Consider the following 18,293-nt stretch of genomic DNA (forward strand, 5'->3'; position numbering starts at 1 on the left):
CTGACAGTGTCCTTTAGAGCTGGGTTGTCTGGTGCTGGACAGTAGGTAGTGTCTGTTATGATAGCATCTGCATATTTATAGCTCATCTTGGCTGTGAGAAGGAGGCTCCCACAGTATTTCAGAGTAGGATATCTGGTGCCACTGAAGATCAAGAGAAGTGAAGGGGTTTGAGGTATTTTGCAGGTAAACCAGGCAGAACCGTGGATTAGTTTCTTGTGTGTATGTGGCGGCGTAGCAGTGTTGGTGATGGTGAAGGTTTCCAGCCAAGCAGCTTGGGGTAGAATTAATAGGGAAAGGCCAGGTGTGGGAGTGGGAAGGACTGAGAGTTAAATTCGGTCATGTTCTATTTGGGATGTCTTGTCAGACGTCCAAGTGGCTACGTCAGTAGCCATCTGTCTGTTTGTGTCTGAATGCCAAAGTGAGATCTACGATTGGAGCTAACGTTAGGGAATCATTGCTACATAAACGGTATTTAAATAACAGAGTGGATGAAAACACAGGAGTAGGGTGGGAAGGGGGCTTTGAGCCCCCGGCGTTCCCACTGTTTATTCACAGGCCGATTGCGGGGAGCAGGCGGGCAAGAGGTAGGCAGACCAGGAGACCCCACAGCCGGAAAGCCCGTGGGTGCTGAGGGCTTTGGGAGGTCAAACAGCGTGAGCCCTGAACGTGCGCGTTGGACGTTAATGGGGGAAGCTTTTCCTCTTGACGTTAAATCAGAGTCAGCTTCAAGCGGTGGGCTGGCTGGAGCTGGACAGGACTGTAGTGAAGGCAGTGGTTGTGTGCAGAGTTGGCTGCAGACCGGGCGTCTGATGGGCGTCACTCAGTTCATCTGCATTTCCTTCTTGGGGTAGTCTCCATTTAGAAAGGAAGAAAACAGCCAGCATCCGAGTGTGGCTTGTGTCCCAGGCGGTGTTAATTGATGACGCTCACGTGCTCCTTCAGTCCCCGTGACGGTCCTGTGGGACAGATGAGTCTTCCCGGGGGATGTGGTAAGTGGTTAGGCGGTCACAGCGTTCACCACTTGGCGGGCACGGCCGAGTCTAAGCCCATCTTGCCATGTCTGCGCCGACTGCCTTGAGGATCTTGCTCTTCCCCACCATTGTCTGCACAGACACTGGCACATTATTGCAAATACAGGACACATCGATTGGACTTAGGAGAACATGAGCTTTGAACTGGGAGCAAAGATGTCTAAGCAGTGGCATCTGACACACCGGTGACCTCTGGTCACATGTGGTTCAGGCAGTGGTTCAACTGTTAGGAGAGGGCAGCTTCATCCTGAGACTTCTCTCCTTGTCCCATTGGTGACAGTGGTCTGGTAGGGTTTCCCAGCATTTTTGTCATAGCTGGGCACTAAGATGTCCCCATGCAGCAGTAACTGGAGCTCGAAAGTGAAAATACCTACAGAGAGTTAATTACTAGCCCTCTGAAGTACAGATGAAGGGATGCTGATTTTCTGCTGCTTTGTGGATGTTCTTGCCAGTGGTCAGGTTTTTGGTTCCAGAAGATGTGAGGTTGCTGTGCTCCTACTGGCCATCTATTCTGGGTAGTAATTTCCAGGCTAAATTTGCCTTGTGCATCTTGCCTGCCCCAGGAGTTTGAATTTTTTTTGGTCTCTCGAAAGAGTGTACAGTTGATCCTTGAGCAACGTGGGGCTTTAGGGGTGCTGACCCCTCGCAGTTGAAAATCTGTGTATGACTCTTGACTCCCCCAAAGTTAACTGGTAGTCTGTTGTTGACCAGAAGCCTTGCCGATAACAAAGTTGATTGGCATGTATTTTGTATGTTATATGTATTATATTGCTGTATTCTTACAGTAAACTAGAGAAAATATTAAGAAAATCATAAAAAAGAGGAATTGCATTCACAGTATTGTATTTATTGATAACGTAAGTTTACATCATATTTTTACAAGATGAATTGTCTGTTAGTATCTATGTGACAAAAATGAAAAGATAATGTGAATGAAATTCACGTTTGTTTATAGGTATGATAATTCGTACATCAATAATGAAACAGCAGCAGTATGATTGCTTTACGGTAGCCTAGTGTAATCGATATGATTGCTTCACGATAGCCTAGCCTGTACACTAATGAATGAATCAATATTTTTGTGACATACAGTATTACACTCATTCATAATACAGTATTGGAAACATTGTTAGATTTTTAAAAAACCACTTGTGATAAGCTGATACTGGAGGGAGAGACATACTGTGTGGTTATGTAATTCTTTGAAAACAAAGTTATAGAACAAAAACTAAAATGTTACTAATTTTGTATTAAATATCAGTCACCTTATATCTATGTAGGGATGGACTGGTATATATCTACATTACATCTTTTGCATTCCTGGTTTACCTAACTTTTTCTTAATTTTTTCAGTATTTCTAGGCTGCATGGTTCTTCTGTTTTTTCAGATTGTTTCAAATCTCCAAAAAATTTACCAATGCTTATTGAAAAAAATCTGCATACAAGTGGACTTGTGCAGCTCAAACCCATGTTATTCAAAGGTCATTTGTAGTTTTTTTTAAAAATTCAATTTTAATAAAATTAAGGTGCACGATGCACATCTTAAACTTACACAAGGTTATATGTCAGTTGTATCTGGATAAAGCTGGAAAAACAAACCAAATTCAATTTTAGGATATCTTTGATCTTAATTTTCTTATTGTTTTACTAAACACTTAGAATTATGCCCACTATACCTGTTTTGTTAAATTTAAAAAAATTTTAAAGTCCTGTTTTGTGCTTTCTCACAAAGATGCCTGTGCACTCCTCCCTCTCATTAATAAGGTTACATTTTATTTTTAAATTTTTATTTTAAAAAATGACATATAATTGATTTGAGACATGTTGATTTGAATTCATTTATGTCTTGCAGTGTGATTGCCACCTGAGTTAGCTAACACCTCTCACATTATGAAATTAACTTTTTTTTTTTGTGGTGAGAACGTTTAAGATCTAGTCTCTCAGCAGCTCTGGATATATGACACAGTATTGTTGGCGGTAGTCACCACGCTGGGCGTTAGATCTCCATAGCGTGTTGAAAAATCTCCACAACGGTGAGATGTACACAACGTGGGTTGTAGAGGTACTTGTTTCTCCAGCACAGCCCTTTTTGCCTCCCCACCCTGGGATAGTATTTGGTGGTTTTGGAGAGCTTGGAGCATTGCGGGTTAATGAAGGTAATGGGATTCCATTCTGCAGTTCCAAGGCTTAAGGCTTCGATTCTCAGGGGTGCTCCCTTTCCTCTCCCTTGCAGTTCAGTGGACAGTTTTTCTCGTCTCCCTTTCTTGCAGTTACAGCCTTTTTTTTTTTTTTTTTAATTTATTTATTTATATTTATTTTTGGCTGTGTTGGGTCTTCGTTTCTGTGCGCGGGCTTTCCACAGTTGTGGCGAGCGGGGGCCACTCTTCATCGCGGTGCGCGGGCCTCACAGTCGCGGCCTGTCCCGCTGCGGAGCACAGGCTCCAGATGCGCAGGCTCAGTAGTTGTGGCTCACGGGCCCAGTTGCTCCGCGGCATGTGGGATCTTCCCAGACCAGGGCTCGAACCCGTGTCCCCTGCATTGGCAGGCAGATTCTCAACCACTGCGGCACCAGGGAAGCCCAGTTACAGCCTTTTGAGGAGCCTAAATTATGGATTTTCATTGCAGCCATTAGTGCCACAAAAGCAAGTCCCATCCTGAAAGCACAGCAACAGCCCCGCCCCCTCGGGATCCCCGTTCTTGGTGTAATTAATTCTCTGTTTCTGGCACTTTAACTGCTTCAGCTCAGCTGCCTCTTCCGATGTGTTTGTTGGATTTTTATCTAACATTTCTAGAGATTTTGAGGTGGTAGGAGGGGTTTCTATTTTTGCTTCTCCTGTGATATCTTTGAGTTATTTTTTGCACGAAGTCCGTGGACTGGTATGGAGGGGCTTTTCTCTGTGTGTGCTGCTTCCTGACCCTTGTATGTGGAGTCCTCTGTAAACGTCCGATGAGGGCTGCGCAGGCTGATATGCGCACCTACGTGCTGAGTCATGATGCAGCACATTTCTTTTACCATGGGTTGCTCCCCAGTGTTGAAAAGTAGAAGTAGGATACACGTGTGCATCCTGTTTGAGATGGGGATATTTCTCAGTTGTGACATTATTTAACCCCAGCAAAGGGACCTCAGGGAGGTTGTGATCTCATGTATTTGTTTACAGTCAGAACATTTCATTTGAAAATCTGATCCTAGAATTTGGGGGTAGGCTACTGAAAGCCTAGTTTCAGTTTTTTTTTTTTAAACTATGCTGATATTTTTTTGTTTGGTTTTGTTTAATATTTATTTAGGCTGTGCCAGGTCCTAGTTGCGGCATGCAGACTGCCAGTTGTGCCATGCGGGATCTAGTTCCCCGACCAGGGATCGAACCCGGGCCCCCTGCATTGGGAGCACGGAGTCTTACCCACTGGACCACCAGGGAAGTCCCCTAGCTTCAGTTTTGAGCATAGCTGCTTGACAGAAGAACTTTGCTTTAGCGGGTGAAGTTACTTTTTACTCTTGTGTGGAATAGGCCTGTTTCATGTAAGTTTTTGGTCACTGGCTTAATGAGGTGACTTAGACGTCACATCTTACAAGGGAGCAGGTGTGTAGGTTGTGTTCGGTTTGTGGGACCTGAGGCTCGATCCTCGTAGTGGTGGTGGAAGCAGCAGGGATTCGTCATCCTGCGCGTGTAGTGATGGGGAGGACGCACTGCAGGTGTCCCCTGAAGGCCTGCTTTTTTGGGTGCCCTCTCACTAGGACTGCCAGCAGGGGGACAGTGTTTGTTTTCACGTCCGACGGATGGGCACGGGAGGCCGGAGGGGCAGCTACAGGAATAGCCCTGAGTCAGAGCCGGGGGCCGTGGGAGGGTGTTGGCTGGTCACTAGCGAGGGCTGCCCGGCTGTGGAAGGTGTCTGCCGTTCCTGTGTAGCGCCCCCAGGGCAGGGACAGCATGTTTGTCAGGTGGCCGCGGGCTTGCCCAGTGCCTGGCACAGGAGTGCAGGGCGTGAGGGGGGGACCGATGCCCTGGGCTGCTCAACAGGGGCCTGGCAGCTGGTGGCCGGCGGGCCCCAAGGCTGGTGCAGAGTCACCTGTCGGTTTGATTTAGTTGAGACTATTCTTAGCTTATTTCAGAGCGTTTTTTCCTACGTCGGGAAGGGTCTTAGGGTGTGAGCCTTGGAATCAGCTCCCAGACGAGGCCCCGGCCCAACAGGCTGGTGGTTAGTGCCCAGGCAAGGCGACACCCCTCACCCCTGCTCTGTCCGCCCCTGCCCCCAAGATGAGCCCAGCCTTGGCAGTCTTGTCACTGACCACGTATTTCTGATTGCAGGACTCGTTTCCAACAGCCGGTTAAAACATGGTGGATTACTATGAAGTTCTAGGCGTGCACAGACATGCCTCAGCCGAGGATATTAAAAAGGCGTAAGTAATCGTATTTCTGAATGAGTAAGTCTGTGCACTCGTGTGCTGGTCATTTGCAGTGTAACTTTATATCGCTCCTAGAAACGGCACTTCAGCTGGTGTGAGTCTCTGACTGCTGCAGTCTAGTTTGAATTTTAGACAGCATTTAACAGGTTAGCTTTTGCCTCAGACCTAGGCCCACCTTACCACCTGTCATTCAGGGAGAAGAGGGCACTTGGTTTCCTCTGTCACTTTGTCTTGGGACAGTGGATTCCATTTTTGCTGGAATTAGATCAAAAACTTACTGAGGATGTGAAATCAGCCCAAAGAACTTTGACGCTGGACTTGGAAGTGGAGCTGCCTTGGCGCTCGTAGGGTTGTCACCATAACATCCTTGGTGTAGCTGCTTAAAGATTCCCGTTGCATGACCCTGTCCTGGTCCACGTTCACGCTTGAGCCTGGCACTACTGTCTGTCCTGGCTGAACCTTTGTGATCAGGGCCTGGCCCACAGGAGGCATCTGAGGCAAGTCTCAGGTCACGGGCAGCTCTCAAGGTAAACTGGGATCAATTTAATTCAGGGTTAACATACAGCAGAAGGTTGATAGATTTTTAGCCTAGCTCCAGACTAATGCGTAAGCCTGGAATAATAGGGAATCAGGTTCTGGTTTGTGTTGTAGGAGCTAGCTTTTCAAGGCTTCATGAAGTTGATACTACTAGACTCAGGTGTGCAGATGGAAATGAAGGATTTTTGAACCAGGTCGTTCTTTTAAAAACGCTCAACTAATTCAGCAGGTTGACTGCCGTTGGGCATACCTGAAGCTGCTTGCAGAATATCCCTGTGTCAGACCTTGGCCAAGAAACAGTGGGGACCAGGCGGCCAAGGACGTACCTTAGAGCTGTGTCACCAGTGGGCTGTGGGGTTTCTCCCACTTGCTCACAGTTACAAGCAAGAACAGCTTGGTACAGTTGGAAGTAATTGTACTGTTCTTAAATAAACGTAATATGTGCACAGTACTTGTACTAACTGATGGAAAATCATGCCTGTATTGTGCCAGACACGATTAGAGCACGGCGTCTCCGGGTGACTAAAGCAGTGGAGTGGAGAGGCGAACGCATGGTACCCCTTAACTCACTGTGTTATACCTTGAATCTAAAGAAACCTAGCAGTCTTTCACAAGGCATAGATAATTGAACCTTGTCCTGGATGCGCATACATTTCTTCACTTTCACACAAGCATGCTAGTGCAAACCAGTTCTTTCTCTCTTTAGCCGTTTGTATGGTTTGTCGTTTTTTAAATGGAGGGTTTGTAGCACTTGAGGGGTTTTGGTCTGCTGCTGCATGGTTAGGTCCACAGTGATTTAATGATAAAGTACTGTTTTATCATTAGATTCCAGCTTTAATCCGATTTTAATAAGTTAAGCTGTTTTTGATTAAAATGCTGAAATTAAATTGAACCACAGCAGCCTTACATTAATAACTCGCCAAGCGTTAGAAGGACTGCAGGTTCGTATTCTAGTCATAGATTTTTAAGGAGCACGCCCTCTCCCCGTCTCACGTCCCCCCCGCCTCCCCTTTGAAATGTACACTGCTTACGTGTAGCTAATTAGAAAAGAGGATTTTTTTTTTGTTTTTTGGAAAGCATGTACTTGTTAATTGGAACCATGGAGCAGACCGACCTTGGTCATGGAATCTTTAAGTGAATCTTGAATTCAAACCTCAAGTTGTGAAAGATGCTGGAATATTCCACTGTGCTGTAGCCAGTGGCCCACCTTCGCCCACTGATGCGAAAGTAATGGGCTAGTCAGGCGATGGGGACATAGGAATAGGGACAGTCACGTTGGCTCTTTTCTCTCAGGGAGCAAGGCCTTTGCACGTGCTCCATTTTCTCACCCTTAGCACCATTAGTGCACGCTGCCCATACTTTGGTCCTCACACATTTTAAAAACATTTTTTTATCTCTAGAGGTGGGTTTGTGTTATGCTGTCGATTTCGGAATGTTTTCTTTTTTTTCATTCTGGCAGAAAGGGAGATGTTACAACAGAAACTAAGGTTAATCTCACTAGTTTGCAGCTGTCATTTTTTTGCTTAATTATGTTTCAAAACCCACTGGCTTTCTGGACATTGGATTGATCAGTACCCTTTTACTCCTTTTAAGATATAGGAAACTGGCACTGAAGTGGCATCCAGATAAAAATCCTGAGAATAAAGAAGAAGCGGAGAGAAAATTCAAACAAGTAGCTGAGGCATATGAGGTGTTATCAGATGGTGAGTAGCCCAGCATGGGGGCTGTGCCCTCCCCAGGGCCTGCAGACGGAGGGATGGCTGAGTGAGGTTTGGGACAATGAGAAGGAGGTTTTTCTTGTGCAGATTTGACATTCCTGTTCCTGGCAGCCACTCGGTAGGTTAGCTGTGAGTGCTGTGAGGCACCTTGGCCTCCAGACTTCTCCTGGGGTGGCTCTTTTAAAGCAGTCCTGACCCCTGGTCTGGGGACTGATGGGAAGGTCAGGTCGCGGGAATCTGTCTGGCTCACTGGGGGTGCGCTGGAGGCCAGCTGTGCAGTTGGTGTCGTGACCTCTTATCCCCGTTGCCCTACTGAACACCCTGTGTGAATGTGCTGGTTTCTGCTTGGAAGGATCTCCTGCGTGTCAGGAAATCCGGCATCGCGCGTACAGCTGAGGTTCAGACTTTGCAGCTGGTAGGTTTCCCTCCCCAGGTCTAGAGCTTAGGTAGTGAATGGAACTGAAAGTCAGATCTGCTGGCTTCGTTTCAGGGGTCATGCGGAAGGTAGCTGTCAGCCAGATAGATTCCCCGGGTTCTTGGTAAGAGAACCGTTGTGTGTGGGCCGTGTGGTAGGGAGAAGACTGTGGAACTTTGTGAGAAAACTGGAGAACTGCTGACGCCACCTTGCCAGGAAGCGGTACTGGAGGGCCTGGTATGAGTCGAGGCGGAGACATGTAAAAGATGAGAGGCGGACTCACCGACCACAGGGAGTGGACCCTTTGCTTCAAGTGTCACTACATGTGGCCAGGTTCACTGTTAAAAGAGAGTTCTGGTTTTAGAACCAGCTCCATGTGACCGTCACCCGTGTTGACACCCGTGTTAACGCGGGACCATCTTGCTTAGGTCTTAACAGCCCCTCCGCCTTTATTTTGAAGGAAGGCCTAGTCGTCCTATTTCACAAGTGACTTTTTGTCCTTGTTATCGTCGTCATCGTCCTGGTGTGTGTGTGCTGGTCCAGCACGCCCAGATTTGTGGATTTCACGGACCAGGAGCATGAGAAAAATGGAGGACTAAAGTCAAGCTTGATTTTTGGTAGAAAGAGAACCTTTCAACTCCCATAAAAATGCTCTTTTTTTGTTTTTGTTTTTTTGGTGAAGGGGAGTGTATTTTTCACATTCTCTTACTCAGCCTTCAATCCCAGGAGTTACCTTCACAGATACACAGTTACTGTTCTTACAAGTCTCTGATTACCAAAAACTGGCTGTAAATGGTTTGCTTCTACACTTGTTTCCCCCATAAACCTCTGTTATTTTACCACACGATTTTGTAGAACATGAGATTTTAGGGGAACACACATCGTGTATCAAAAGAACCTATATGTGTGAGCAGGGCTGCATCGTAGTTGTTTTTATTCTAGAACATAAATGATAAGATGACCAGGGATAGTAGACCATCATCAAGGCTTGGGTGGGCTCTTGCCTTAAACCAGGGTGATTAAGCTGTAGGCTTTGGGTTGGCTCTTACTCTGGCTGTTATTTAGTTCATCTCCTTTCTGCCCTCACCAAGACCCTGTCCTGTTTCTCTTTGTGCCACAGATCTTATCCCCCAGTTGGACTTTGTAGTAAGAAGGTACATGTCTAGGGTTGGAATCGTTTTGCAACTTTCTGTTGGGGTTTTGATGTAGTATGCATGGGCGCGGTGAGCAGTAGAGTGAAATAAATGTTTTAAACTTGACAGTACTTAAAAACGTTTCGAGTTGTTTTTAAGGGAGAGAAGCACTTAGATGTTCCCTTTTTCGCCTTTTCACCTCTAGTGAGGGAGGCCTAGCTCTTTAAAACTGATCGTGGAAATTGAGAACCACAGCGGGTCTTTGGTTTACAACTTTGGAAACACTTTATTGAATTTTGAGGGAAAAGAACAACTTGGTCTTTACTGACTTGTCTTTTTAAATTTATAGCTAAAAAACGGGACATCTATGACAAATACGGCAAAGAAGGATTAAACAGTGGTGGTGGAGGTATGTGTGTACATGTTGGTCTTTCTCTTGGCCTTATAGTGACAAGAGGAGGTGGTCTGATGGCAAAGGGTCTTACGGGGGTTCAGTGTGTGATTTCTCTTGGACACTCACGTTTCAGTAAATACGGATGCAGTCTGGAGGGTGGGCTGGATGGGGGAAGGAAGGAGAAATTGATAACACGGAAAAAGCCTATTGAAAATCTCTTCGTTATACTAGGAAGTGTATATTGGTGTACATTTTGTAGATAGGAAATACTGTAAAACCTCACTTCATGAGTTTGTACCGTGAGAGCAGTACCTGATGTGTCAAAATATCCTTAGGGTTTAAAAAAACAGATTCTTTCGAAAAACTAAATAACCACCAAAGTAACTGCCTCTGGTGGTGAGACCTAGACGTGTGTATTTTTGATGAAAAGTTCCTGCAGTGATCTGCTGTCCTGCCGGCTCCACAGTGGGCATTTGGACATTCACGCTCCAAACCGACCGTACACACGTATGAGTGAATGTTTATGTGCTTGGCTTACATGAAGTTTCACAACAAAGAATAAAAATAGTGTAATATTGTGTGCTGATGACACGTTTAGAGATGGTGAGAAAGTCCTCGGGTGCTGTGTGCAGCTCAGGAACGCTGACGTCCAAGCACATTTCCCAGCTCTGGGCTCAGGTGGTTTTGATCTCGGTAGGGCTTGAGAGAGCCCCAGGTTTATGAAACATTTTCCTTTTTTAGATCATGATTTATATTGAAATATAATGTTCTGTAGACAAGTGATTGTGTGTCAGCTGCGAGCAGGAATCCATAACCGAGAACTGTGCTTGCTTCTGTAGGTGGAAGTCATTTCGACAGTGCGTGTGGGTTTGGCTTCACATTCCGAAACCCAGATGATGTCTTCAGGGAATTTTTTGGTGGAAGGGACCCATTTTCATTCGACTTCTTCGGTAAGTTCATCATTCTGGGTCGTTGGTTACATAACGTGTCCGTGACTCACGAAGACAGACATACCTGTTCTGTTTAATCACAGTTGTAGCTTGTCTTAAACTTGCTGTCTGAGCAGTGCAGGAGTTTAACTAAACCCCTTTTCCTTCTCCCTTCAGAAGATTTTTCTGAATTTACACCTTGCGTGTTTACATAATAAAGGCTTTAATGTACTCATTTCCTTGGCTGTGTTTGCCTCTGATGAACTACCTCTGCAGTGGGAAGGATGTGGACACTGGGGGCTCAGAAATGCTGTTCCTGGTCGGACAATGCATTCTATGTGAATTTGCCGTGTAATAGTCTGGTTAAAAACACTAAGCATCGAGGCAGATGTTGTTCAGAAGACAATTTGATCTATAAACTTGTTTTTGTTTTTCTAATTGTGGTGTTAGGACTATTGAGTTTGCAGTTTTTGGAAAGAAAGGACACCTCTAGAGCAAGGCATCACAGATGTTCATCTTTGAGAGAATAGCTTTGCCAAAGGAGACTGTGCTGCTCTCGCTGCTGTTGCATTGTAGGAGAGGGTTTCCCATCCGCTGCACCTCTTGGTCCTGGTGCCCGACTAGAGGCAGAGCGTCGGGAACTCATGTTAGGGTCTGGTGTCAGGAACGTCCAGTGTGCTGGGCGGCTCGAGAGGTCAGGGTTTATTCAGCGTGTGCTGCTGAGGCCACTGTTGTCTTCGGCTCCTGGAGGGGGAGACATACCCTGTGTTTGCCCCCTTCACTGCCTGGAGCCTGGTTGAGAAGACTGAACGCCACCTGCAGCCCCTCAGGAGGGAGACAAGAACAGCAGTTCTGTCTACAGCTAACACAGGGGCACCAGTGGACCCTGCCCATGCAGGCATGAAGAGGAGTAAGGCGCTACCGTGTCTGGTAGGTGGTGGGCCTTTTACATGGCGCAGTCCTTCAGTTTATTTCAGATGGGGATTCAGAGAGACTGTCCTTATTTATTTATTTTAACATCTTTATTGGAGTATAATTGCTTTACAACGATGTGTTAGTTTCTGCGTTTCCTTATTTTTTACTATTGTATGGTTTTACTTTTTAAGAAAGTAGCTTATGGAGGAAAGGTGTGTATGTATACTAGTGTATATTAGCGTTTTCACGGACAAGTATAACAACAAAAGCTAAACGGGAGTGTTCCAGTGGGATGGGGGAGGAGACTATGTCTTTTTTGAAGACTTTATTTTTTGCATTAATTGCTGCTACCATAAGCAGAAATATGTATTGGGAAGGCTCCCTATAAATATAATATGAAATATAAGTATGTTCTTTATTAATTTTCCCTTATATTGGTAAGATATCTTACTGTAAGAAAAACACAAACAGTTTTAATCTTTCCTGTCTTAAAATTACCTTGTGTCTCATTACAACCTTTAGCGAGCTCCAGATGTGTTATTTTGGGGGAGCAGGGCAGGTGCTGGGTGAAATTGGCCCGGTCTCTGCCACCTTGAGCTGTGAGGGGGGTGGCAGAGAAGGCAGAGCAGGCTGCCCTCGCCAGGGCTGTGGCCGGCGGCTCATACATGCTTCTTCATCACTTACAGGGCTTCTCAAGGGAAGAGTCCCTTAGTGCTTGAACAGTAGCCAGGTTTTGTTTTCCTTGGGAAAGAAATCTGACAGGCCAAGCTTTCTCATTAAAAAATATTTTCCTTGAGCCGCTCTTTCTAGAGTAAAGAAGGGATAGAGATGATAATCAGATGTGGATGAGTTAAGTAACATGTGGTTCTTACCCATTATGAGTACTGACTTCCACGTCTTCTAAATTGAGGTTTGTGTATATAAAGAAATCTTTACGTGCATCTGTAATTCACTTAGAAGAGTTACAGATTGCAGGACGTACGGTGGAAATTTCTTCCGTTGGATTCAGAGTCCAGTTTAGGAGAGACCTAGTCTTCCTGTAGATCTAGACTCTGAGGCCCTCTGTTTGAGGTACTGCGTTGCTCACGTTTTAGCACTAGGCATTTCCCATATGTTTCTCATGATTAGTGTGGCAGTGATAACTTGTCCAGTCCATTCTTGTAGGTGTTCTAGGTGACTTCCATCTTCAGGCTCTCAGGGTTTGCACACAGGAAGAGAATCTGTGCCACGGCTACTGCATGTATGAAGTGACAGTGCGGCCCGATGGCGGTATGTTCAGTGCAGATCTGAGTGAACGTAGGGTTGGGGGTTTTCTGCTTTGGCAGTGATTTAGTTGATGTTTCTCAGTATCCAAATCAACCCGGTTATAACGTCCATTTATAGTAGTGTGTTATTTTTTCATCTTAATTTTTCACACGACCAACTTTTTTCCGCTCCCGTTTTCCAAAAAAACCAAAAAGAGTACCTCAAAACTTGTTAAAAGACATTCTGAGCTTCGCTTTGCGTTTATCAGAGTATAAAACCCTCTGACTTCAGACTCCCCAGATGAAAGGGGAGGAGACTTGAAGAACCAGAGCTGGTGGGAAGGTTTGAGGCCTGAGGGGTGCTGCACAGACGGCCATGCTGCAAGGAGTGTTATGTGGTGGGAAGAGGACGTGGGCCTGCAGGCCTGCAGATAGACGCAAGCCTCCTTGACAGACGCCTTCCCAGAGAGGGAGGGGAAACCATTGCTAAGACGCTGAAGACTGGCTCTGCAGTGGAGGATGCAGGCCGACCTTTCAAGGCTGACTTTGCCGAATGTAGAACACGCACAAAACTAGTCTAAGGAGCATGTTCATTGGAAAAAATTAATGAGTAGGGATTATACTAATGTGAATTAGGATGATCCCTTCATTTGTTTATTATTGAAGGATGCTGTTACTCGGTAGAATGATGTTCTAAGATAGAAAAGCTTTGACCATTACAGGCCTAGCAGGAAATGCTGTCCGGGAGACATTTCTCCTGACTTGCACCGTCTGGTTGGATAGCCAAAACCAAGCTCTGAAACTGCAAGCCTCTTCCCGAGAGCGAGAGTGAGTTCACTTCGCTCGTGTCCCCTCCGCGCGGGCTCGGGTCCTGCATGGGCAGCCGGCCGAGGAGGGGAGAGGAGGGGGCGTGGGTGCAGCGCAGGCAGGCGGGGCTGCGGAGGGAGGGGCGCGGCCAGGCGTGGGGGGTCGAGAGGGGGTCGAGAGCCGGTCGTATCGTCCTCCTCCAGGGTCGGGGAGGCGGCCCGCGAGCAGCTGGCGCCTGAGGAGGAGGTGGTGCAGGAGGGCAGCGAGGAGCTCGAGCCCTTTAGCGACGGCGAGCCCGGCCGGGCGGGGCGGGGGCGAGCTCCCCAGCAAGGGCCCGGAGGCCACCTCCCGTGAGGACGGGCCCCCGGGGGCTCGAGGGGTGTGAGGACGTGGGCCCGAGCTCGAGGCCCCGCTCCTGCCCCGGCGGGCTGTGCGGTGAGCAGGGCGCTGACTCTCTGCCCACGGTGTGTCTGGAATAAAGACTTCCTGCTGCTAGTGCCTGATGGTCCTTGGGCAGCTCCCCGCGGCCGTTGTGGAGGTGAGTGGAGATGCACAGGGGCCTGGGACGCCCTGCAGGCCACCCTCCACGGGGAAGCCGTGTCACAGCCGGAGGCAGCGCCTGTGCTAGTGTCCAAGCGGCGGGAACAGCAGACCCCGAGGTTGGAGCCTGAGACAGGGTGCGGCCTGGCAGTGTCCCTCCCCAGGCCTCTTCCAGCTTCTTGTGGCCTCAGATGGTTCTTTCTGTGTCTTCACATCGTGTTCCCTCTGCGTGTCCAAATGTCCCTTTTTATAGGGACACTAGTGACATGGCATCAGGGCCACCCGAGAGAGCTCCTTGTAACTGGATCGTCTGCAGAGGCCCTACTTCCCACATGAGGTCACGGTCACTGGCCTGGGGGTTAGGAAGGCCGCATCGATGGGGGCCGCATTCACCCTATAACGCGTGAAGACTTGTTCTGCGGTTTAGGAGCAGCACATTTTGAAAGGGGAAGCCTTTGAAGTTAGACACGCCGAGAGAAGCCGGACGTGGGAGAGCGTAGCCTGCGGCGCGGTGGGAGAGGCCCTTGGGAGAGGCAGGGCCCGGGTGGTGACCCCCCCCGGGTGGGCCTGAGACCCGGCGACCAGCGTGCCCCCGTCCCCGTGGGCCCAGGCTCCGCCTGCACAGACCTGCACGCGAGGAATTGGAAAGGCGGCAAGGAGTAAGGTTTCAGGTTCACACCAGACAGCGTGTGAAGTTTCCTGCTAAAGGAGTTAAAAGAAAAACACTTTCCACGAGACTTAAAATGACTACGAAGCCCCTGTTGAGCCCCTGGGCCCCCACGCTGGGGGAGGGGTGCTGTGGCCAGGAGGCCAGGAGGACCGGAGGGTGGCTCTGTCCGTGTTTGGGAAGTCTACAATTGGAACGGGGAGCAGGCGTTTGAAGATAGCTGGGCAAGGGCGGGTGCCGTGCTGGTGGGCCTCGTGTTCCTCTGATCCAGACCTCACCCCAGCCCAGCCCCAGCGGGAGGGGAAAGGGTTTCCTGAAAGGGTCATGCTCGGTGGTTTTCTGGGCCACGAGAGCAGCAGCCGTGAGGTTCGGATCATCTCCCCCGGGGAAGCCAGCACCTGCCACAAGTTGGTTTTGAGGGTTTTAATGGAGCTCCCGGCGCCACCCAGGGCAGAGCTCCCCAAGTCCGTGTAGGGCTTGATCACCTTCCCTTCCTCCTGGAGTGGTGCTCCCCCGGCCTCAGGTGCAGGGCGAGGGCAGAGTGCTGGGTGGGTGGCTCCCTAGTGGTTTGTGAGGGGACGGGTGGCACCAAGAGAGAGAAGGGACCCTGGCGAGACGGGCCACACGTTGACCCTCACAGACTCCTTCTGTGAGGGACAGAGAGTCTCAGGGAGCCCCAGACCTCTGCTGGCGTCTGAAATAGGACGATTTGGGTCCAGTGTGTGTATTTGGGATCCTTGGCTTGGACAGAGTTTTGTAATCATTAGAAAATACAGTGCTCCTACCAGACCTGTGATGTAACTAGAAATTGCATTTTGTAACAAAATAGTTGTATGCAGAGTTGAAAGTGTGATGTTCATTTGGCATATATTGTCTGCTTACTGTTTAGTGCCAGGCACCACCAGATGCCGATTCAGCCACGGAGAGGTGTCCCAAACCCATCCTCCCCAGGGTTCCAATCTTGTATCACGCTATGGCTGTGTTTCTGATTTGTTCCCGTTTCTGTTTCAGATTCTTTTCAAATATGTTATTTTCTACTTCTGAATATGTGAGAAAAAAACATCTTAAAACTTGGAGTTGTCGTGAAAGGAGTGTTTTGGTTTTTGTTTGTGGTGTTGGGATTAGCTGGGATATTATCACGTTGAAATCTGTCTGCTCCCCTTGGCCTTTGAATTGCAAGTGTTTCCCCTTTCCTAAGGGTTGCTGTAGTTGAGCTTTGAAACTGTAGTACAGTGTGATTTTCCTTTGTTTGAAATGCCCAGGATGCTTTTTCGAGTTTATGGTGTTTTCCTTTTTTGTGCGGTTTTCTGTGTGTGCCTGGGAACTTGATGGCGTGTGGCCGTAGGAAGGGACCGGCGGCTGCCCTAAGTCACCAGTGCAGGCCTCTCCCTTGCTTGGGGTTTGTGTTCACTGAAATGTTTCCTTCAGGACAGAAGGAGGAGTGCTCATAATCATGGCACTTGGCTTTGCTTCTGTTGGCGTTTGGTGTGGACTTCAGTGTTCGGCTTGAGTTGGTTTCAGCCAACTGTTGTGTGGTTACTGTTCTATCAAATACTGAATTTTGGTAAAATTTAAGGAAATGCATGGCTCTAAATGTCTTTGCACTTAGCTTTTTCCTTAAGTCTTCCTCTGTGTATGTATGCGTGTAAACGTTTGTTCCGTTTTGCGCTTAATTTTTTCACAGCATTCAGTGCAGTGTATTTTTTGTCGTAAGTTTGACATCGTTACTTAGGGTGTTGGTCAGTTTAGTGTTTTGCAAATATCACCTTCAGAGACTGCGTTTAGTACTTCTGAGAGAAGAGCAGGATCTTACCAAGTTGTAGAGGTGTGTTTGATCCAGGATGCCTAAGACACTGAAAAGAAAGAGTTAAATCATAGAATGGGCAGGTGCCTGTTTCCTGTAATGTTTGTATCTCACAGCACAGCATTGTTACAGGATAAAGACCTGGCTAAAAACCCTTCTAAAATGACCAAGGATACAGAATTTAGAAAGTCTTTTATTAGGTTGTCCAGAGAGACAGATCCAGCAGGGTGTGTATCTCTATATCTCTCTCTGAAGAAATTTAGTATAAGGAATTGGCTCATTTGATTATGAAGATGGACACTTTCAAAATCTTCAGAGCCTGATGCCCCAGTTTGACTCCATCAGGCTAGAAGTGCCATCAGTGTTCCGGTTCAGAAGCCATCAGGCAGGAGAATTCTCTTGTGTTTAGAGGGGTGGGGGTTGGCCTTTTGGTCTAGACAGCCCTTTGGCTGATGGGATGGGGCCCGCCCACCTTGGGGAGGCCAGTCTGCTCTGCTCACTGAGTGGTCATCTCACCCGAGAACACCCTTGGAGACGCCCCCAATAGCTGGGTGCTGTGGCCCCTTCAGGTTGACACACAGAAGCTGTCCACTCCTTCCCAGCTCGGCACCCACACTCGTTATCTCCTTGAACCATGCTTAATCTCCAAATAGAGACAATAGCAAGATCATAATCGTGCCTAATGCGATGGCTGTCCTGCATGTAATCGAGAATGCACTAACCTTTCTCCCAAGTAGGAGGTCAGGTCCTTGAACTTACCTTTCTCCTTGATGCCCTGTAGCTGAAACACTGTGATACAAAGCCTGCACTTGATGTGATGTGATGTGATGTGATAAGGGGGTAAAAGAGGCAAGAAAACAAAGTTGTGCTTAGTATTTATGAATAACATGTATGCACAAAGTATTCATAACAAAATTAGGAGGAAATACACCCGGCAGTTCCAGCCCTTGTTTCTGTAACAGGGCCTGTGGTCGTAGCTGCTGTTTGTAACTACCTCCTCCTTCCACCTGGTCCATATTCCCTTTGCCCATCAGGCACCTCGGCTGGCTGTGTGGTTCTGTATCCCTGGGGGAGTGAAAGTAAAAAAGTACTTGGTAGAATATTTGGTTATGTTGACATGTCTTATTAAAACTTATTTCTAAAGTAAATGCAGTATTTGCCCCTTTTAACCTCAAAAATAATAATATAACACAGACTCAACATAAGAAATTGGACAACGTAAATGAGATAAAAGGAGGGAGGGGGGAATCAACCTTTGTCTTACCACCAATTGAAAGTCCACTGTCAACATTTTTCAGATATTATAGTTGGGATGTGTATATATATATATGTTCTCTTCTGCCTTTTTCTAAAGCGTAAACTTGATGACCATTCAAATACTTGCATTTAACATGCTCTCCATTCATTTACTCTTTTGGAAAATTAGGTAAGTTTCAGTTTTCACTATAAATGCTTTGGACTCCTTTAGTATAGTAAGTTATTTCCATGTTTGATGAGTTGATTTCCCTGAAGTAGAATTGAATTGCTGGATTGAAGGGTCTTTAAAAATTGTATTTAGCTTGGGGGGCTGAAGATCGTAAAAGCTCATGATCCATACTCCCCAAACCAGCAGCAGCCAGCGATGGGAAGCTCTTAATAAGGATTTGCCTGATCTCACAGTGGCACCTGTTAACAACACATTGCTATAATCATGACGGTTTTTTTTTTAATGTGTTTTTTGGTGTCACCATGACTATTACAAATGAGACTTTTCATTT

General features: G+C 47.2%; 1 protein-coding gene across 2 annotated transcripts in view; it reads left to right on the plus strand.

The window, feature by feature from the left end:
* DNAJB6 (DnaJ heat shock protein family (Hsp40) member B6) overlaps positions 1 to 18,293 on the plus strand; it is a 57,204-nt gene that overhangs the window by 12,572 nt on the left and 26,339 nt on the right. For both annotated transcript variants that reach the window (XM_061199003.1, XM_061199004.1), the window contains exons 2-5: positions 5,336 to 5,427; positions 7,564 to 7,673; positions 9,586 to 9,645; positions 10,470 to 10,580. In XM_061199003.1, the coding sequence (XP_061054986.1) occupies positions 5,363 to 5,427; positions 7,564 to 7,673; positions 9,586 to 9,645; positions 10,470 to 10,580 (346 nt within the window). In that variant the 5' untranslated portion in view covers positions 5,336 to 5,362. The remainder of the gene's footprint in view (positions 1 to 5,335; positions 5,428 to 7,563; positions 7,674 to 9,585; positions 9,646 to 10,469; positions 10,581 to 18,293) is intronic.

The sequence above is a fragment of the Eubalaena glacialis genome, chromosome 8 (assembly GCF_028564815.1).
Source record: "Eubalaena glacialis isolate mEubGla1 chromosome 8, mEubGla1.1.hap2.+ XY, whole genome shotgun sequence".
NCBI lineage: Eukaryota > Metazoa > Chordata > Mammalia > Artiodactyla > Balaenidae > Eubalaena > Eubalaena glacialis.